Source organism: Delphinus delphis, chromosome 3, assembly GCF_949987515.2.
Source record: "Delphinus delphis chromosome 3, mDelDel1.2, whole genome shotgun sequence".
NCBI lineage: Eukaryota > Metazoa > Chordata > Mammalia > Artiodactyla > Delphinidae > Delphinus > Delphinus delphis.
The window spans coordinates 137,644,205-137,667,439 of NC_082685.1; the positions used below are offsets into that span (position 1 = coordinate 137,644,205).

Below are 23,235 nucleotides of genomic sequence, written 5' to 3' on the forward strand. Positions count from 1 at the left end.
TCTCATAGTGTTGTTGTCAGAAAGATGGTTGATATGATTTCAATTTATTTAAATTTACAAAGCTTGTTTTGTGTCCTAGAATGTGATCAATCCTGGAGAATGTTCCATGTGTACTTGAAAAGAATGTGTATTCTGCTCCTTTTAGAGGGAATGCTCTATAAATATTGATTAAGTCCATCTGGTCTAATGTGTCCTTTAAGGCCTGTGTTTCCCTATTGATTTTCTGTCTGGATGATCTATTGATGAAAGTGGGGTTTCAAAGTCCCCCACTAGTATTGTGTTACTGTTGATTTCTCCTTTTATGGTTGTTAGTATTTGCCTTATATATTGAGGTGCTGCTGCTCTGTTGGGTGCATATATACTTACAATTTTTATATCTTCTTGTTGGATTGATCCCTTGATCATTATGTAGTGTCCTTTGTCTCTTGCAGGAGTTTTTAAAGTCTATTTTGTCTGAGATGAGTATAGCTACACCAGCTTTCTTTTGATTTCCATTTGCAATGAATACCTTTTTCCATCCCCTCTCATTGTCTGTATGTGTTCTTAGATCTGAAGTGTGTCTCTTGTAGACAGCATATATATGGGTCTTGTTTTTGTATCCATTCAGCTAGTCTGTGACTTTTGGTTGGAGCATTTAATCCATTTACATTTAACATAATTATTGATATGTACGTTCTTATTGCCATTTTGTTAATTATTTTGTATTTGTCGGTTTTTTCCCTTCCTTTCCTCTTCTCTTTTGTGATTTGATGGCTTTTGATGGCTAAATTTTTATTCCTTATTCTTTTTTTGTTTGTGTATCTATTGTAGATTTTTGGTTTGTGGTTACCATGAGGTTTTGATATAGCAGTCTCTATATAAAGAAGATTGTTTTATGTTGCCAGTCTTTTAATTTGAAATGCATTTCCAATGTCCTGCATTTGTACTCTCCTCTTCTCATGATTGCTGGTTTTGATATCATATTTTGTGTGGATAATTTCCTACCTTTATATTTGCCTTTTCCTTTTGTAATATTCTTGTTTTTAGTTGTGGCCTTTTCTTTTTCTTTTTCACCTAGAGAAATTCCTTTAGCGTTTGTTGCAAAGCTAGACTGGTCTGGTGGTGCTGAATTCTCTTAGCTTCTCATTTTTGTAAAGCTCTTGATTTCTCCATCAAATCTGAACAAGAGCCTTGCTGGCTAGTGTATTCTTGGTTGTAGGTTCTTCCCTTTCATCAGTTTAAATATATGGTGCCACTCCTTTCTGGCCTGTAATATTTCTGCTGAAAAATCAGCTGATAACCTTATGGAAGTTCCCTTGTATGTTATTTGTTTCTTTTCCCTTGTTTCTTTTAGTATTTTCACTTTGTCTTTAATTTTTGTCAGTTTGATTACTCTGTGTCCCAGTATGTTCCTCCTTGGGTTTATCCTGCCTGGGACTCTCTGGGCTTCCTGGACTTGGGTTACACTTTCCTTTCCCATGTTAGGGTATTTTTCAGCTATTGTCTATTCAAATATTTACTCAGGTCCTTTCTATCTTCTCCTTCTGAGACTCCTATAATGTGAATGTTGGTGCATTTAATGTTGTCTCAGAGGTCTCTTAGATTGTCCTCATTTCTTTTCATTCTTTCTTCTTTATTCTGTTCCACAGCAGTGATTTCTACCATTTTGTCTTCCAGTTCACTTATACATTCTTCTGCTTTATTTATTCTGCTATTGATTCCTTTTAGTGTATTTTTCATTTCAGTTGTTGTATTGTTCATCTATGTTTGTTCTTTAGTTCTTTTATGTCTTTATTAAATATTTCTTGTATCTTCCTGGTCTGTGCCTTTATCTTTTTCTGAGATCTTAGATCATCCTTACTATCATTACTCTGAATTCTTTTTTGGGTAGATTGCCTGTCTCCACTGAGTTGTTCTTCTGGGATTTTAACTTGTCCCTTTCTCTGGGATATAGTCCTCTGCTGTCTCATTTTGTCTTTCTGTGATTGTGGTTTCCATTCCACAGGTTGCAGGGTTGTAGTTCTTCTTGCTTCTGCTCTCTGCCCCCTTGTGGATGAGGCTGGTCTAAGGGGCTTGTGCTGGTTTCTTGGTGAGAGGGACTGGTTCCAGCCCACTGGTGGGCAGAGCTGGGTCTTGTCCCTCCTGTGGGCAGGGCTGTGTTAATGGGTGTGTTTAGTGGCCAGCTGTGGGCTTAGGAAGACTTTAGGCAGCCTGTTTGCTGATGGGTGGGGCTGTGTTCCCACCCTGTTGGTTGTTTGGTCTGAGGCATCCCAGCACTAGAACCTATTGGCGGTTGGGTGAGGCCAGGTCTTGGTGAGAAAATGGTGGCCTCCAGGAGGGCTTACGCCAATGAGTACTACCCAGAACTACCGCCACCAGTGTCTCTGTCCACACAGTGAGTCACAGCCACCCCCTCACACACCCCCAACCCCCTCCACAGGAGACCCTCCAATACCAGCAGGTAGGTCTGGCCTAGGGTCTTATGAGGTCACTCTTTTTCCCGTGTCCTGGTGCTCATGAGACATTGTGTGTGCCCTCCAAGAGTGGAATTTCTGCCTCCCCCAGTTCTGTGGAAGTCTTGCAGTCAAACCCTGCTGGCCTTCAAAGCCAGGTGCTCTTGGGGCTCCTTTTCTCAATGCCAGACCCCCAGCCTGGGTAGCCTGATGTGAGACTCACAACTTTCACTCCTGTGGGAGAACCTCTGTGATACAATTATTTTCCAGTTTGTGAACTGCCCACCTGGTGGGTATGGGATTTGACTTTATTGTGATTGCACCCTTCTTGGAGCTGGAGCCTCCAATGGGGGAATCTCTGCTTTGTGGCTTTACTGCTCTTAGGCTCCTACACAACCTACCTAAACAGCTTCCCTCCCAGACTTGACTTCTTATTGGCTTCCCATTATGACAAGGAGCTAGTCTGACAAACTGACTTGTTCTAATGTGTGAATGGTAGAGGGAGAACTGTTTACCCCTCCCCTCTTTCTAGGCAACATGCTCAAGCTCTCCCCATGTCACAAACACCCCCATGTACATCATGTGTGCTTTGATGCATCCAAAATAAGGCTCTAAGAGTCCAGGCAAGCCAGCAGGATATTTTTGAGCTGGGCTTGTGTTTATTCAAAATAAAAAAAGGGTCGGAGCTGTCTTCTCTGCTCTATATTTCAGCACAGAAAAAAATCTTCACACACATTGCTACTGTGTTTAAACGAACTGTGCTATGCTCCCCTTACAAGGAGAAGAACTGAGTATGCAGTCTGATTTAGGGTGCTTTTCCTGTGGGTGTTTGACAATAGAAGCATACCATCACAAATCCAAGAAAATAAATTTATTAAACTTTGAAGGAAAAAATCCACAGACATAAAGAAAGTTAAATATAAACTGCAGGACACAACTAGTCATACTAGTGAATAATGGCTTGTGTGGCCAGCAAAGTACCAAAATGACATTCGGAGACCGATTGAGGTATTTAGCTATTTTTGGCTATAGAAATGTTGTCAGCCTATTGTAAAATAGTAAGATAGTTTTCCCAAACACACAGTTTTAAGTTGAATTAGGTTCTACATTGATGAAACTGTCTATGAAACTAAATTATGTAGCTCTTAGAGAAAACCGTAGCAGCAAGGTAGCAGAAAATCTATTAAACATCTATTACAAAGTAACATGTTGAACTTTAAACACCCAATTCTAGCTTTTCACTGTCCTTCCTGCAAGAAAGAGGGAATTTAAAATCGCCAACCATTAAGCTTGTTTCCTAAAAAGGTATGGCAAATACTATTTAAGTTAAAGCTAACTTTAAAGTTTTATTAACCTTTAAAAAATACTTAAGTGAGAAGCCTTCTTGAGTGAGATGAGTCTTCTTTTTTTGACAAACCTTTTGAGGAGCAATCCCAGTGCTCCTATGAATGATGTTTAGGTTATTAAGATATTGAACAATAACTCATAATTTACTCAGGCTGCTTCTTTTTCTTCTGACTACCCGCTTTAAGGCCAATCCACTCAGAGGGGAAGTAAAAAATGATGAAACTTCTTTTATTTAAGTAAATCCTATAAAAGATTTGGTAAGGAAGAAAGTTTCTGCTATGGGTTTAAATAAATTTTTTAGTTATCTTGGGGATTTAAAATCTTGTTTTTTCTCTTTTTTTGCTACCATGAATAATGAGTATGTGTCTGGCTATAGGCTGTGAAAGAAAAAGCTTTTTCTTGAACTTTTATTCCATGATCTGGTTAACTTCACTTCGACCAGCTTCAACTTACAAAATGCTTCTTGTACCTATTCCTTCCTTAGGTAAATATGAACTAAGAGACACTGTGGCCGAGGTTCTAAGGCTTGACTCTCATGATCTGAGTGCACTAAGAAACTCCTTCCCCGTGCACTGCAGTGATTAAGCATTCTGGGTCAATAGGAACCAGCTATGATTTCTATTCTCTTAGTATGCAGTGCTCTGACATGAACCAAAACTTGGGTAAGAAAAGCCTTTTTGTTCATTTGTGTTGTGGGTTTTTTTTTGTTTTTTTGGGTTTTTTTGGTTCATGATAAGTTGATCTGTGCAAACATTTTAAAGTTTTCTAAATTAACAAATATCTGTTTACAAATTCAGATAAGATGAACACATTCCAATAATGCAGCTAACTACAATCATTTTAGAATCATTTAAAGAGTTTTAGGAGGTATAAAAAGGGCCTTGTAAAAAACTAGTTTTTCTTCAGGTGCATTGACCAAAGCATTAAACCAGCTTTAGACTGCAGTTACTACATTCTTTAGATGGGTCGGCATGAGCTACAGTACACCGTGTATAGTGTAATAGAAAATAGCCATGCTTAAAGTGTAAATTATTAAAAATACCTTTATCCATTTTATGTCAAAATAAATGTTTTACATATCCAAACTATTTCTTGTCTTCTTACCTAAAATTTTAGTTCCCAATTATTAAAAAAAACTTAGCCTGTGCTATGATTTGCATTCAATCGTCCTGAACTGCAAAAGCCACCTGATTTTTCGCTTTTTCAAAAAGCATGATTAACTATAGATTAAAAAACATAGCCATTCAATGCTTAGTAGCACAAAATTAACACCCACAATAACAAGACAATCACTGCCACTAAACAGTCTTTGAGACAATTCTTTAAAATATTTACAATTCACAACAAGAATATCTATCTGATGAAGGGTTCTTCTTCTTTTTCTTTAATATCATGTTTCAACACTTCAGGAAAAGCCATTTAGAATCCGTATCCCCCACCCTCAACTCCCACCCCCCTCCAAAAAATGTTTAAACATTGTTTTGGTTTAAGCATTCATTCCCTAGCCAACTCTTTGCTAGAGTAAATAGGTAACTCATTAAATATGTAGCTCATGGGAAATCGAAGAAAAGCTACGGCATGATTTTGTTCAGTTGGTCTGTGCTCACGTAGCCACATGATGAGAGAAACTCTTTGTCAGGCAAGGGCAGGGCAGTTGCATTGAGTACGAGGCCCTGTGGAGATTGTACTATATGAATGGAGGTATAGTCTGGGACAGGCAACTCAGAACTTGGAACACGTTCTGCTGTCCCAGACCTCCCAGCAGTAGTGGTAAGGCTTTCCGTGGTGATGTAAATGTCTTCCTGGTTAAAGCTTGGCTCTACATGTGATTCAACCTCGACATGAGGGGCCAGGGCGATGCACTTTTTAGCATCTGCCTCACAGAAGTAGGCGTTGTCCGTGATGAAGTTTGCTTGGCAGGGTGAGACGACTTCTGGATGCATGTCACACTGGGAGATCCCAGCCTTATTCTTTTGGCCCGGGGAAAGGACCACACTCCCTGCTGGTGTAATGTCACTTACCTGGGCATAAAAGTCGATGTTTGCCAATGAACTTGGATTGCTGAGCTGTTGCTGTATATGGCCAGCTTGATGAGTTGACTCAGTTTTGCCAATAAGAAGTGATCTTGGTTTGTTTTCCTCTCCTAGGATAACACTGGGCTGATGGCTAGCAGGGGTAGCATCATTCGATGGTGAGTTATTTAGATTCTTCTGGTCAAGGCACAAGCGATCTGCTTCCCCTTTCAACCTTTGTGGCTGAGCAACCTCTGAGGTACCATCACACATGTCATTGGCATTGAAATCAGTCTCCAGAATGTCAGGTTCATAACAGCTGGTACGTCCAGAGTCGTCATCCTTTGCCCCAAGGATATTAAGTGATTTTTCATGGTCATTGCTTAGAAGTCTGTCTGTGTCTGATCCTTCAGTCTTTTCATCAGGGTCATCAATATCTAGCTCAATAAATTCAACCCAAGAGTCATCATTGTAGAATTCGTGTTTATAGTTGTCATGAATGGCTAAGATTGTGTTCACCTCTTCTAATTTTCCTTCCTAGGAAATAGAAAATGAAGATCTATGAAAAACTCACAACAATTAAGTGATATAATAAATAACATTCAAGAGACTAATTAGTAACAAAACCACATTAGTGAAGAACTTTTCTTTCTTTCTTTTTAAAAATTCTTTTCTATTATGGTTCATCACAGAATACCAAACATAGTTCTCCATGCTATACAGCAGGATGTTGTTTATCCATTCCATATATAATAGCTTGTATCTGCTAACCTCAACCTCCCATTCCATCCCTCCCCCAACCCCCTCCCCCTCAGCAACTACAAGTCTGTTCTCTATGTCTGTGAGTCTGTTTTTGTTTCATACGTAGATAGGTTCATTTGTGTCATATTTTAGATTCCACATATAAGTGATATCGTATGGTATTTGTCTTTCTCTTTGACTTACTTCACTTAGTATGACAATCTCTAGTTGCATCCATGTTGCTGCAAGTGGCATTATTTCATTCTTTTTTATGACTGAGTAGTATTCCATTGTATATATGTACCACATCTTCTTTATCCATTCATCTTTCGATGGGCATTTAGGTTGTTTCTATGTCTTGGCTATTGTGAATAGTGCTGCTGTGAACATAGGGGTGCATGTATCTTTTTGGATTAGAGTTTTGTCTGGATATATGCCTAGGAGTGGGATTGCTGGATCATATGGTAATTCTATTTTTAGTTTTCTGAGGAACCTCTATATTGTTTTCCATAGAGGCTGTACCAACTTACATTCCGACAGTGTAGGAGTGTTCCCTTTTCTCCACACCCTCTCCATCATCTGTTATTTGTAGAGTTTTTAATGATGGCCATTCTGACTGGTGTGACGTGGTACCTCATTGTAGTTTTGATTTGCATTTCTCTAGTAATTAGCAATGTTGAGCATCTTTTCATGTGCCTATTGGCCATTTGTATTTCTTCTTTGGAGAAATGCCTATTTAGGTCTTCTGCCCATTTTTCAATTGGGTTGTTTATTTGTATATTTTGGAAATAAAGCCCTTATTGGTCTCATTGTTTGAAAATACTTTCTCCCATTCTGTAGGTTGTCTCTTTGTTTATGGTTTCTTTTGCTGTGCAAAAGCTGGTAAGTTTGATTAGGTCCCATTTGTTTCTTTTTGTTTTTATTTCTATTGCTTTGGGAGACTGACTTAAGAAAACATTGGTATGATTTATGTCAGAGAATGTTTTGCCTATGATCTGTCCTAGGAGTTTTGTGGTGTCATGTCTTAAGTCTTTAAGCCACTGTGAGTTTATTTTTATGTATGGTGAGAGGGTATGTTCTAACTTCATTGATTTCCATATGGCTGTCCAAGTTTCCCAGCACCACTTGTTGAAGAGACTGTCTTTTTCCTATTGTATATTCTTTCCTCCTTTGTTGAAGATTGACTATAGGTGTGTGGGTTTATTTCTGGGCTCTCTATTCTGTTTCATTGACCTATATGTCTGTTTTTTGTGCCAATGCCCCTGTAGCTTTGTAGTATTGTCTGAAGTCTGGGAGGGTTATGCCTCCTGCTTTGTTCTTTTTCTTCAGGATTGCTTTAGCAATTCTGGGTCTTTAATAGTTCCATATAAATTTTAGGATTATTCTAGTTCTGTGAAAAATGTCATGGGTAATTTGATAGGGACTGCATTAAATCTGTAGTTTGCTTTGGGCTGTATGACCATTTTAACAATGTTAATTCTTCCAATCCATGAGCATGGGATATCTTTCCATTTCTTTGACTCACCTTCAGTTTCCTTTATTAATGTTTTATAGTTCTCAGCATATAAGTCTTTTACCTCCACAGTCAGGTTTATTCTCAAGCATATTTTATATTTTTGGGTGAGATTTTAAATAATATTGTTTGTTTACATTCCCTTTCTGATATTCTGTTGTTAGTGTAAAGAAATGCAACCGGTTTCTATATGTTAATCTTGTATCCTGCTACTTTGCTGAATTTGCTTATTATTTCTAGTAGTTTTTTTGTGGATTCTTTAGGGTTTTCTATATAGTATGTCATCTGCATAAAACGACAATTTTGCCTCTTCCCTTCCAATTTGGATACTTTTTATTTCTTTTTCTTGTCTGATTGCTATGGCTAGGACTTCCAATACTATGTTAAATAGAAGAGGTAAGAGTGGGCATCCTTGTCTTGTTCCAGATTTTAGTGGGAAGTCTTTCAGCTTTTCACCATTGAGTATTATATTGGCTGTGGGTTTGTCATAGCTTTTACTATGTTGAGATATGTTCCCTGTGTACCCACTTTGGTAAGAGTTTTTATCATGAATGGATGTGGAATTTTGTCAAATTTTGAGATGATCATGTGGTTTTTGTCTTTTCTTTTGTTTACGTGATGTATCACATTGATTTGTGTATGCTGAACCATGCTTGTGAACTTGGGATGACTCTTGGTCATGGTGTATGATCTTTTTTTATGTGTTGTTGGATTTTGTTGAGAATTTTTGCATCTATATTCATCAAAGATATTGGCCTGTAATTTTCTTTTTTGGTGGTGTCTTTGTCTGGTTTGGGTATCAGGGTGATGGTGGCTTCATAGAATGTCTTTGGGAGTGTTCCCTCTTCAATTCTTTGGAAGAGTTTGAGAAGGACTGGTGTGAGTTCTTCTTTGTATGTTTGGTAGAATTTGCCTTTGAAGCCATCTGGTCCTGGATTTTTGTTTGTAGGGAGTTAATTACATATTCTATTTCACCTCTAATGATCAGTCTGTTCAAATTATCTACTTATTGTTGATTCAATTTTGGTGGGCTGTATGTTTCTAGAAACTTGTCCTTTTCTTCTAGGTTGTTGAATTTGTTGAGATATAATTGGTCATAGCATTCCCTTATGGTTTCTGTATTACTGTGGTATCAGTTGTTATGTCTCCTTTTTCATTTCTTATTTTGTTTATTTGGGTTCTCTCTCTTTTCTTCTTGGTGAGTCAGAGATTTGTCAGTCTTGTTTACCCTTTCAAAGAACAAGCTCTGGGTTTTATTGATTTTTTTCTATTTTTTAATCACTATTTTATTTATTTCCTCTCTGATCTTGATTATTTCCATCCTTCTGCTGATTTTAGGTTCTGTTTGTTCTTTTTCTACTTCTTTTAAGTGGTAGATTAGGTTGTTTATCTGAGACTTTTCTTGTTTTTTTGAGGAAGGCCTGTATCACTATGAACTTCCCTCTAGGAATTGCTTTTGCTGCATCCCATAGATTTTGTACAGTGGTGTTTTCATGGTAATTTTTCTCAAGGTATTTTTAAATTTACTCTTTGATTTCATTGTTGACTGATTGGTTTTTTAGTAGCATATTGTTTGGTAATCGTTTTTTTAGTAGCATATTGTTTAGTCGTCATTTTCTTTTTCTGTGGTTGATTCCTAGTTTCATGCTGCTGTGGTCAGAAAAGATGCTTGAGATAATTTCTATACTCAAGTTTGTTGAGGTCTGTTTTGTACCCTAGTATGTGGTCAATCCTAGAGAATGTTCCATGTGCACTCGAAAAGAATGTATATTCTGTTTTTTTGGATGTAATGTCCTAAAAATATCAATTAGGTCTATCTGTTCTATTGTATCATTTAGGATCTCTGTTGCCTTATTTTCTTTCTAGAAGATCTGTGCACTGATGTGAGTGGGGTGTTAAAGTCTCCTACTATTATTGTATTCCTGTCAATTTCTCCCTTTATGTCTGTTAGTATTTGTTTTATGTATTTGGGTGCTCCTATATTAGGTGCATATATGTTGATGAGTGTAAAAGTGTCCTTCTTTATTTTTCTTTATGGCCTTTGTTTTAAAGTCTATTCTGTCTGATACGTGTATTGTGATCCCCACCTTGTCATTTCCATTTGCATGAAATATCTTTTTCCATCTCCTCACTTTCAATCTGTGTCCTTTGCTCTAAAGTGGGTCTCTTGTAGGCAGCATATTGTAGGCTCTTGTTTTTTTTATCCAATCTTCCTCTCTGTGTCTTTTGATTGGAGCATTTAGTCCATTGACCTTAAGGTAATTATTGATAGATATGTATTTATTGCCATTTTAAGCCTTGCTTTCCTGTTGATTTTTTATTTCTTCTTTGTCCCTTTTTTCTTTTTGTTTTTCCCTTTTGTGGTTTGATGATTTTCTTTTGTATTGTACTTCTTTTTGGTTTTTGTGAGTCTATTGTATGTTTTTGATTTGTGGTTACCTTGTTTCTCAAGTATGTAAACCCCATCCTATAGCTATTGATACTTGCCTTAGACTGGTAATCATATAGGCTCAAACACATTCTAGGAAATGATAAAAAAAAATTTACACTTTCTTACTCTTCTCCCCCACATTATATGATTTTGATGTCCTCTTTTACATCTTCATGTTCATCCTTTTGCTGTTCACTGTGGTTATCATAAATTTCACAGAAATTTATTTTGATTTTTTTAAAATCCGTGTACTGGCTTATTTAGGTGATTTTCTCTTTCCTATATATTCTTCTTTTCTATTTACAGAAGACCTTTCAATATTTCCTTTAGGATAGGTTTAGTATTGCTGTATTCTTTTAGTTTTTGCTTGTCTAAGAAATTCTTTCTCGCTCCTTCTATTGTAAATAATAATCTTGCTGGGTAGAGTATCCTAGGTTGCAGTTTTTTCCCCTTCAGGACTTTGAATGTGTCTTGCCACTTCCTTCTGGCCTGCAAAGTTTCTGTATAGAAATCAGCTGATAGCCTTATGGGGGTTCCCTTGTAATTAACTTTTCTCTTGCTGCCTTTAGAATCCTCTCTTTAACTTTTGCCATTTTAATTATAATTTTGGTGTAGGTCTGTTTGGTTTTACCTTGTTTGGGACCCTCTGCTTCCTGTACCTGGATATGTTTCTTTCTTTACGTTTGGGAAGTTTTCAGCTTCCCAAATACATTTTCAATACCCTTTTCTCTTTCTTCCCATTCTGGGGTCTCTATTATGCATAGATTGGCATGCTTTATATTATCCCATAGGTCTCTTATATTGCTTTCATTTTTTTTTCATTTGGCTTTCTGTCTGCTGTCTTGATTGGGTGATTTCCACTATTCTATCTTCCAGGTCATTTACTCAGTTTTATGTATTATTCATTCTGCTATTCATTGCCTTTAGTTCAGTTTTCATCTTGGCAAATGAGTTTTAAAATTTTTTGGTTCCTTTTTATAGTTTCTAGTTCCTTTTTATAGTACTCTGCATTTCCGTCAATAGCATTCCTTAGTTCCTTCCGTATTTTCATTATCTCCTTTTTGAATGCGGTGTCTACTAGACTGAAGAGGTCTGTTTCATTGTTCTTTCAGGGGAATTCTCTTGGTCTTTTAACTGGGAGTGGTTCCTCTGCTTCTTCATTTTACCTTATATTTCTCTTATTCTGTGAGTTTAGGAGAAACAATAATCTACTGTGGTCTTGGAGGGCTATTTATATGTGGGAGTGTCCCGGTGTAGTTTGTGTGGATTTAATATTTTGGTGCAAGGGCTGTTTTTAGTATTGATGCCTGTCACCTCTTTCCTCAGCATGTGCTGGCCATTATTCTCTTGATAGGGCGTGTGCAGATGCAGTGGCTGGTGCCTGGTCCTGGCATTCTCTGTGGTGGTAGCAGCTCATGCGCATCCCTGGAGCACACAATGGGAGATGGCTCACAACTATTCCTGGAATCTGCGAGGGTGGTGGTGGTAGCTCATGACAGCTCTTAAAGCATGGGGGTTGGGGGTGGTGGTGGCTTGTGATCGCTCCTGTAGCTTGTGTAGGCAGTGTCCTGCAACCTGAGAGCACATGCAGGGAGAAAGGCTGCAATGGCAGGTCTTGCCTCTCCTCTCACACACCACCCAAACAATGGTACCTGGCCTCTAAGGTAGCCCAGGCTTCCTCTGTGTACATCCTCTGGTGCAGTTGCACCAAGCTCCAGCCCCTTCAGGCTCTTTCTGCACAGCCCACCACCTGAGTTCTCTCCCTGGATCTAATCTCTGAAGCCTGAGCTTCAGCACCCGGTCCCTGCCTGCACTGATGGATGTGTGTCTCCGGCCGGGGAGTGCTGAGCGGTGGCACTGACTGTCTGCCGGTCTCTCTCCATTCTAACTGCTGCAAAACCGGTTCCTGCATTCTCCTCCAAGGCTCTAAAACTCCCACTCTGTCCCGGCTGATCTCCATGATGGTGAGGGGACTTCCCAGGGTGCAGGCATCTTTCCTCTTTCACAGCTCTCTCCCAAGGGGTGGGGTGCAGGTCCCTTCCCAATTCCTTTCTTTTCTTTTGTCCTACCTGGTTACACAGAAATTTTCTTGCCCTTTTAGAGGTCTGACGTCTTCTGCCAGCGTTCAGTAGATATTCTGTGAGAATTGTTCCACATGTAGATGTGTTTTTGATGTATTTGTGTGAGGCAGTGAGCTTCACATTCTACTACTCTGCCATCTTGATCCAGTAGTCAAGAATTTTTAAATACGTAAGACATTTTCATAATTTTGAGATGTATTATTTAAAAACTTTTTTTCCAGAAGGAATACAAAAAATAAAATGTAATACATTATAGCTTGCAAAAGGTCTCAACATAAGACATTATTGTTCAGGTATCATTTAATTACTGTTATGTATAACTTAGATAATTTATTAATTACCTTGAGGAGATCTGGATCAATTCCTTTAATCTTTGGAACTGGAACTGGGGGTAGAATCAACATCTTAATCCTTGAAAACAAAATTTTGTTTTGATGTCAGTTACACATTCTTATTTCAAAAGATAGAAATAAAATGTTGACAGTATTATTAAAGTAACAGAAAATTTGGAATAAGTATAATCTGAGAAAGAAAGAGGAAAGCATTAAGCAGTAAATGACAAGGCAAAACTATAGAAGAAAAAAAGAACAAAAAAACAACAAAAAACCCTCATCTGAAACCAATTTAAGTAAAATGCAGTTTTCTTATAACTTTTCTTTTATAATGTCTTTTATTGATAAGACAGTCTTAGTCTTGGAAGTTAGAAATTTAATTCCATCTGAAGCCAATTTCCATGTCAGTTATAAGGGAGGTAATTTTAATATACATCTCATCTGTAATTTGTAGAGGAAGGGAAGGGGAGGAGAAAGAGCCAGTCTATGTGGAGCCAACATTATCTGTACCCTTAAAAAAGAGTGGGTTGGTATAAGTTCATACCACAAATCTACATGAATTATAAGATTATCCAAGGCAATCTCATTAACCAGGGTGTTATTGCATAGTTCATTTCAGTTAGGGCAGACTAAATTTGAACTATCTCTAATCAGTATGGATTTGTATACACAAGTCTATGATGCACTTAAAATTTCTGTTCCAAATATTTAAGTTACTTTTTGACCATAATTCATTTCAATATCTATCCTGCTTGTCTTGGGCCTGATTATATCCCCAGCACTTAGAACAATTCCTGGCACAGAAAGGGTGCTCAATAAACCATTTCTTGAATAAGTTTGAGTAAGTCATTTATTTATTTCATTAATAGTGTAACTAGAGTTTTTGTTTTAAAGTCAACATTGTGGCTGTGGAATAAAGCTCAGATACTACTATAAACCACTGATGAAAGAAATCAAAGATGACACAAACAGATGGAGAGATATGCCATGCTCCTGGATTGGAAGAATCAATACTATGAAAATGACTATGCTACCCAAAGCAATCTATAGGCTCAGTGCAATCTCTGTCAAATTATCAATGGCATTTTTCACAGATTTAGAACAAAAAATTATACAATGTGTGTGGAAGCACAAAAGACCCCGACTAGCCAAAGCAATATTGAGAATGAAAAACAGAGCTGGAGGAATCAGGCTCCCCAACTTCAGACTATACTACAAAGCTACAGTAATCAAGACAGTATGGTACTGGCACAAAAACAGAAATACAGATCAATGGTACAGGATAGAAAGCCCAGAGATAAACGCATGCACCTATGGTCACCTAATCTATGACAAAGGAGGCAAGAATATACAATGGACACAAGACAGCCTCTTCAATAAATGGTGCTGGGAAAACTGGACAGCTACATGTAAAAGAAAACATGAAATAAGAACACTCCCTAACACCATACACAAAAATAAACTCAAAGTGGATTAAAGACCTAAATGTAAGACCTGACACTATAAAACCCTTAGAGGAAAACACAGGCAGAACACTCTTTGACATAAATCACAGCAAGATCTTTTATGACCCACCTTCTAGAGTAATGAAAATAAAAACAAACAAATGGGACCTAATGAAACTTAAAAGCTTTTGCACAGCAAAGGAAACCATAAACAAGACAAAAAGACAACACACAGAATGGGAGAAAATATTTGCAAATGAAGCAATGGACAAAGGATTAATCTCCAAAATATACAAACAGCTCATGCAGCTCAATATCAAAAAGACAACCCAATCAAAAAATGGGCAGAAGACCTGAACAGACATTTCAGCAAAGAAGACATACAGATGGCCAAGAGGCACAGCTGCTCAGCATCACTAATTATTAGAGAAATGCAAATCAAAACTACAATGAGGTATCACCTCACACCAGTCAGAATGGCCATCATCACATATCTATAAACAATAAATGCTGGAGAGGGTGTGGAGAAAAGGGAACCCTCTTGCACTGTTGGTGGGAACATAAATTGGTACAGCCACTATGGAGAACAGCATGGAGGTTCCTTAAAAAACTAAAAATAGAACAACCATATGCCCCAGCAATCCCACTACTGGGCATATACCCTGAGAAACCGTAATTCAAAAAGATTCATGTACCACAATGTTCATTGCAGCACTGTTTACAATAGCCAGGACATAGAAACAACCTAAATGTCCAACGACAGACAAATGGATAAAGAAGATGTGGTACATATATACAATATTACTCAGCCATAAAAGTGAACAAAATTGGGTCATTTGTAGAGATGTGGATGGACCTAGAGTCTGTCATACGGAGTGAAGTAAGTCAGAAAGAGAAAAATATTGTATATTAATGCATATATGTGGAATCTAGAAAAATGGTACAGATGAACATATCTGAAGGGCAGGAATAGAAAGGCAGATGTGGAGAATGGATGTGTGGACACAGTGGGGAAGGGGAGGGTGGGATGAATTGGGAGATTAGGTTTGACATCAATACACTACCATGTGTAAAATAGCTAGCTAGTGGGAACCTGCTGTATAGCACAGGGAGCTCAGCTCGGTGCTCTGTGATAACCTAGATGGGTGGGATGGGGGGGAGGGAGGTCCAAGAGGGAGGGGATATATATATATACATATAGCTGATTCAGTTCACTGTACACGAGAAACTAACACAACATTGTAAAGCAATTATACTTCAATTAAAAGAAAAAAAATTAACATTGTGGCTCTGGAATAAAGCTCAGAGATTATCCATTCCAATCTGAGTTTTGGGTATCAGCTGATAGTCTGCTTAGTGTGAATGAACGTTTTTTGCATGTTTCCACCACCTTTTTACATAATCCAAGGAATAAGCCAAATTCCACAAGTTGTGTTTGAGTAGACTCCACTAGGTTTACTCTGTGGGACGGTGTTAAATTGTTACTGATGAACAGAAGTTGTAGAAAAAATTCATGTTATTAATAACTGCTACCATTTTTGAATGCTTCTGATAAACCACTATGAGATGTATCTTGCACTAGACTCTGGGTCAGCAAATTACGGTCTATGGGCCAAATGTGGTCTGCCCTCTGTTTTTGTAAATAAAGTTTTATTGGAACATGGTCATGGTCATTTTACATATTATCTATGTAAAATAGTTTGCATATCATCTATGGCTGCTTTCACGCCACAGTGGCAGAGCTGAGTAGTGGTGACAGAGATTGCATAGCCTAGAAAGCCTAAAAATTTACTGTTTGGTCATTTTTAAAACAACTTTGTCAACCCTTGCACTAAACATTTCATTTAATCCTTACCACTACCAGGGAGGCAGAAGACATTATCTGTGGAAAGATTTAGATATTTAAGGAACATGTTCAAATCACACACTAATACTTGGCTCAGCTGGCGCTCAAATCCAAACCAGCTGACTCCAAAACCTGGGCCCTTTGCCTTCTGTTGCACTGATGGGTTAAACTTGGTTCTGCATCTCTAAATGAATAGTTCACAGGTTCAAACACATAGAAAAATGCAACAAAACCCCAGTTACAGGAGGCAAAGTTTCCTAAATGTCTAACACTTTACTTTGTATGGGTGCCTCTTTTTTTTTTTTTTGAAGAGGATGATGCATTTAGGTACTTGATAGATTTCTAGGGGTTGTGGTTGACTTTAGGCCAGGGTGGCAGACCCTGCAGCTTGGAGGACCCAAGCCAGTCATGCAACTGAATATAGCGGGCCTGGTACAAAGTCATAGGGAGGGATGGGAATGGTGACAGAGAACATATGCCCTTTGCAAATGGGATGGTTGTTGCACACGTTGCCATGCAGAAATATCAGCCCAGTTTCACTAGATCTGTTTTTAAAGGTAATCTGGTAATCTGGATTTTTGTGTGAAAATTCCCTGTTTTATAAACACTTTGCAGGAAAACCTTTACTCCAAAATCAAAAGAACATAAAACAACAAAACATGGATCTGTGGGCTGAATTTGGCTTTCAGGTTGCCAGTTTGTCACTTCTGTTTTATGTTGGTTCAGTTATTCCTTCCTGGATTAGTCATAGCTTGAAGGCTGGAGTAGGTCATATGGTGGGAGCCACAGAGTGTAGAATAACGATAAACTGGCATGAAACTACGTTTCTGATTTTTCTATCATTTTATTCAAATCCAAATTACACTATAAATTTTGCTAGAGTTGACTCAATGATCTGGACTAAGAAAGGGAGCAGTGGCTTGGTTTGTGAACTAACAAAACCTCAAGCAAAGAGCACCTGAAGTCCTTTGCAGTCCTGAAGTTCTGGGGTAAACTGGCATAGCACCTCATTCTTTGAGTTTCATTTTAATTGTTCTTTCCACACTTGCTGTCAGCTATTTTCTACCATTTCCTACTTTCATTAGAACATGGAAATTTAGACAATGATAAGGGTTTTTATGGGTACGTGGAAAAAAGAAAGGTTAATTGTTTTCCACGGAAAACTTAATTTAGAACAGGAAATTTGGCAGTACAAATTTCCAAAATTTTTCCCAATTTGGTGATTTTGACCAAGCGTCATAGTTAAGAACTTCATTATTCATAGAAAACACTCTTTTAGACAAAGGTTAATATATTTCCTTTGAAATTGTATTTGGAGGATTATTTTTTCTTTCAAATATTGTTAACTAATGTAATTTTAAGCAACATAACAAATTTGCTTGGTCTTCATGATGACTCGAAATTGACAACTAATGTTAAAAGTAAATTCCGTTATGTACATAGTGGGTTTATCTACTGCAGGTACACATAAATTAGCCCATCGCCTAACTGTACAGATCAGTGAGTTCAAATTAATCAACAGAATAATTTGACTCCTTTGCTGTTGGCATTGCTTAAATATATAAATTACTTAAAATTCTAAATAATTATTTACTTATTTACTAACTCCCCCCCCACAATTGAAAAGTGTGTTATCCTGCTTTATAATACTTGTATTTCTAAGATAGTAATGTTGCTAGAAAGTTAGATAGAAAATAAAATTCTACAGAGGGAATTTTGTTTTCTCCTGAGCTTACATTATAAAATTGGAGATTAACCCTTCCTACATTCACTTGGAGACTTTTAGCATGCTTGACACTCTGGAACTCTAGAATTCTGAGAATTCTTCTCTCTACTGAAACTCTATTTTGATGTTTACAAATACTATACAGCTTCAAAATACAAATTAAAAAGCGTTTACAATATATTCACATAGATCCTATTCTGATTTGTAGATGCGTCTTGGCTTCACCTGGAGACTTGTCTTTAGTCCTAGCTAGAGCAACCAACTGTCTTGGTTTGCCTGGACACAGGACTTTCAGTGCTAAAACCAGGGAAGTCTCAGGCAAACAGAGTGTTAGCTACCCTAATTCTAGGAGAAGGGGCAAGATTAACCCATGGGACTTAAAGAATATTCTAAACTACCATATGACCCAGTAATCCCACTACTGGGCATATACCCTGAGAAAACCATAATTCAAAAAGAGTCTGTACCACAATGTTCATTGCAGCTCTATTTACAATAGCCAGGAGATGGAAACAACCTAAGTGTCCATCATCGGATGAATGGATAAAGAAGATGTGGCACATATATACAATGGCATACTACTCAGCCATAAAAAGACATGAAACTGAGTTATTTGTAGTGAGGTGGATGGACCTAGAGTCTGTCCTACAGAGTGAAGTAAGTCAGAAAGAGGAAAACAAATACCGTATGCTAACACACATATATGGAATCTAAAAAAAAAAAGGTTCTGAAGAACCTAGGGGCAGGACAGGAATAAAGATGCAGACATAGAGAATGGACTTGAGGACATGGGGAGGGGTAAGGGTAAGCTGGGACGAAGCGAGAGAGTGGCATGGACTTATATACACTACCAAATGTAAAATAGACAGCTAGTGGGAAGCAGCCGCATAGCACAGGGAGATCAGCTCGGTGCTTTGTGACCTAGCGGGGTGGGATATAGGGAGGGTGGGAGGGAGGGAGATGCAAGAGGGAGGAGATATGGGGATATACATATGCATATAGCTGATTCACTTTGTTATACAGCAGAAACTAACACACCATTGTAAAGCAATTATACTCTGATAAAGACGTTAAAAAAAAAATATTCTAAATGTAAGAAAACTGGCGACCAGTACCAGTAACTTTTCCTATGTTTTGTATTAAAAGTTCCTGTAGTCTGTACTGAGTTTCTTTCAAGAATGAAAATAGAATAATTAGCCTTTACAGCTTAAGGGAAATTTAAAGGTCATATAATCCAACACCCTCAAATTACCCATGAGAACATGGAGGCCTAGAGAGATTAAGGGACTCAAATGAGATTAAACAGCAGTGGCAGAATAATAACTGGAACCTGCCTTTTGACTGCAAGAGAATGCAGAATGGAATCTCTTCAAGCTTAGAATTTTATCTGTGTTGACAAAAGCAGATGAAATACCAAATCATAACTATCCAAGCAATTTCAATAAAACCCAAATTTACTTAAAATCATCATCATATGAAGTCAAAAAAGGTTTTATTAGATTGAATTATCTAGGTGCTTTAGTTTACCACTTAAATTTCCTCTTACATTAGGACTGTGTCAGACTCAGCCAAAGCCTCACTGCTGCCTTATGGTCCTGGAATAAATGAGCCAATTTTTTCAGAACTTTGAGGAGGTACATATCACAAGGTGTATAGTCACTAGCCTCAGCCTCTTAATGTCTATGCAACTTTCCAGATAGAACTGAGACCTGTGATGTCTCTATGATGAACACAACAAAGTGGTAAATGTGTAACTGGACATAACGTTTCACTGGGTTGAAATATTTCACTCACGATTCACAGAAGAAAACATCAAACAATAAATGGAAACATGTATGTTTGCTAAATAACTGGCAAAAACATATCAAAGTATGTTATATCACACTTACCTTTGTTGTTTAGAAAATATGCATAAAAATAATGTCACCATTAGTCCAAATGTTCCAAAGATAATAAATAAGAACCATGGAAACCGGAAATCTGAAAAACATAAGAACAACATCTCACTCACAGAACTATGAATAGTTGAAGTTTACATTTCACTCTCCTGTTCCACATAAAAAAACTTCCTAATTTGTATTCATCTAGTAGAGTCAGTGATTTCATTTGATAACCACTGAAATAGACTGCAATGACTTAGGAGTATTTTCTGTTCCAAGAACACATCTATCCACTTCCTCAGATCCTTTCATGTACCCAAAAAAAGAAAATCAAAGTAAAGAAACAGCATACAGTTTAAGCACAATCCATGTTTATACAAACAAACTGCTTTAAGCATCTTATGTATTCAGGGTATGTCATTAAAATGCTTCAGCTCTAGGAAAAATTGATGCCTGTTAATATACTACTTTTCCTAAGTAATGTCCACTTGGTTCTTTTTTTTTTTAAAGGTGTGGTGATATTTTTTATCCTCCAGATTGAGGATCCATCAGAGTTTTACTTTTGAATCATTACTGAAACTTTTTAGACATGCAGGGCATACATTTTCTGCTTAAATATTGCTTAAAATATGCTTAAAAAATATTGTTTGACAGAAGAAGATCAGTACTAGGACTCCCATCTTTAGATTTTAGTATAATTTGTAGCAAATTTGTGGGCGTCTGTAAAACTTCTATTTCATTTCTCAAGAACAAGTGCCGCAGTGGCAGAGGTTGACTGCTTTTAAGGTGGAATTTACCTTAACGTTGCTTTATGAAAGTAGGCTTTTATGCTGTAATATTTTATTTATTTTCTTAGTTATTAAAAGCCCCAAGGGAGACGTTAGGCATATTATAAAGAATTAGTGGGGGAAAGAATATCATTTTTTTGTATGTTGTGGTACCTATAATTTTATATCAATGATATACTCAGGAACATAATATAAAGCGAGTTTAATTTTTTTCTTTTTTAACAGAGAAGAAAAGCTTGTTTAAAAAATGTTTTTGTTAAGGAATTAAATGCCATCACAATAAGGTTAAAGGGCATGTGGCAAATGTGCTTTTAACCTGAATTTCATTGTATCAAGTATCATTTGAAACAACAAGTCTGTTGAATAGAGTGTAGAAAAGATGGTGCTATAGACATTTTCATTTGTGTTATATAGTATCACGGATTCTACCTGTACTGTAAGTGCAGAAATATAAATTTAATTTCTCTGTAGCTTGTGATTGTTTCGTTAACAAACCTCAGACCCTCATGTGGCACTGTAAACCTTCTGTTTTTAATGGGGATGAGTTATAGCCAATTCCCGTTTGGGAGTGATAATACTTTATACACTTACTATTCATTGTTAAGCAGCCTTCTTTATTTCTGTATCCAAAAATTTAAATTCTTTTATTCTGAATTCATAGATCTCATTTCTTTAAACTATATGTTTATATTTCTTTTATATAGGATCTTCAAATATTCCTTGTCACTCTTGAGCGTATCTAGCACACGATTTATTAAGCCTTCCTCCAGGTAAAAGCCGCACCCAAACTTTCTAAAACCAATAAACACCTGCCATTGACGACTTATGCTGACTCAATATTAGGAATTCTCTAAGATGCCACATAGACAGGCATCCATCCAGATTCAGAATGTCTTCACTGTGTGTGTATATGAGAAACATTTTTTTCTGATTATAAGTGCAAAACAAACTCATAGAAAATACTAGAAATACAGAAACAAGGAAATAAAGAAATGAAGAAAAGAATCACCTGAAATTCTGTTATCCAGAGATACCCCACCCCCTCCATCAATAGCTTAGTGTATCTTCTGCTCTTTAACTTGCACCTACCCCATGACTTTTCCTGAATAATTCAAAAATGAAATCCTCCTTCCTCTTTTGTAATGGAGAGTACCTGTTACAGGCAGTGAACTCAAGGTCCCTCATCCTGACAATTGATGCTAATGTATCTTGATCTGGACAACACCCTAACAATCCCTGTATATTGACAAAAACCACGTTGGCTTCCATCTTAATCTCTTAGGTTTACCTTCTTCACATGCAAACGGTCTCATCTGAGGAAGTGTTACAAAGAGCACCTCACTGAACTCGCCATATTTTTCAGAGTTTCGTTGTCTGGATCTCACACGCACTTCATACTCTTTATCCAGTCTCAATGAGTACACTGGAACTGATGTTGACAATACAGGGTCCATCTTTCAAGACAAAATATAAAACTTACTGGTTAGAGAGTCAACAACTCAATGCAATAAGCTCTATGAGGTGTTTCTACATTCGTATTCAAAATGAATTTCTGTAAAGTAGGCAATGTTTTAAAATGCGCTGGTGGAGTTTGCTATTTAGAGAAAGATCAAGGCAAATAACTTAGTAACACAACATTGTAAATTAACTATACTTCAATTAAAAAATGGTAAAAAAAAGAATCATTTTGTTAAATGGGGAGTAGTCTTCAAATTTATTTTGGTATAAACACAAAGATAGGATAGACTTGTTTAAAGAAATGCAGCTATATCTTTGCATTAGGCTGTCAGATATTCTACTAAGATCAAAGCATAATAGAATTATAGTGAATGGCAGAATTATAAAGATTACAGATACACTGCCTACCCTTTGGGATATTAATTCTTATATAAAGACATCAGAACAGAAAGAAACACACATATTTCCTATATCTGTATCTGTTCTTTGAAAATCCTGGGTAGTCATTCATATGATCACAGAATTGGAAAGTGTCCTAGAAAAATCATAGTTGTCTTAATTAAACTTTCAAACAATTCTATCAGCTTGCTCTAGAAGGCTTAAAGCCACCTCAAAATAGTTTGCTATTCAAAATTTGTGAAGAAAAGTCACTGGAGGCCTTTGGTAACAACCAACAGGATTCCACAACCCTGAAGGCCAGGATGTTCCTTTACCTTCCCAGGGAAGGGTAGGTGAGGCTATTAGACCTTTAAGACATGTTGCTATCAAAGAGGTTAGACACAACTAATGATGGTGTTTTCCTCCAAGTCACATATTCAAAGCAGGTACACAATATGTGGTTTTCTTGTGTTTTTGGGTAGAACATCTTGTTCCTGTTTATAGAAAATTAGGAACATTCTCTTCTTCAACAGCATGGGTTTTATCACATAAATAAGATTCTCATAATTTGTTTTATTAAGTCAGAGCCTGGGCCTTCAGCTTCTAAAACAAATTTCCCTTCACCTCAGTTAGTTTCTACTCACAAAGTACCTCTTTTTTTCTCCTATGTACACAGAATGGTTGGTTTGCATCTTTTATAGATGCTTAATATATGGAATATTTGTATACCTAAAATGCTTCTGAATATTAAATTCATTTTATTATTTTTCTTAAACTATTTTAAAAAGCCTATGTTTCCATTCTTGAAGCCCTCATTTCTCTGTC

General features: G+C 37.1%; 1 protein-coding gene across 3 annotated transcripts in view; it reads right to left on the reverse strand.

Moving 5' to 3' along the window:
• Window positions 1–3,288: 3,288 nt before the first annotated feature.
• GHR (growth hormone receptor) overlaps window positions 3,289–23,235 on the reverse strand; it is a 274,756-nt gene continuing 254,809 nt past the window's right edge. For all 3 annotated transcript variants that reach the window (XM_060009529.2, XM_060009530.1, XM_060009531.1), the window contains exons 7-10: window positions 21,863–22,028; window positions 19,796–19,886; window positions 12,899–12,968; window positions 3,289–6,328 (exon numbers count right to left, since the gene is read on the reverse strand). In XM_060009529.2, the coding sequence (XP_059865512.1) occupies window positions 5,351–6,328; window positions 12,899–12,968; window positions 19,796–19,886; window positions 21,863–22,028 (1,305 nt within the window). In that variant the 3' untranslated portion in view covers window positions 3,289–5,350. The remainder of the gene's footprint in view (window positions 6,329–12,898; window positions 12,969–19,795; window positions 19,887–21,862; window positions 22,029–23,235) is intronic.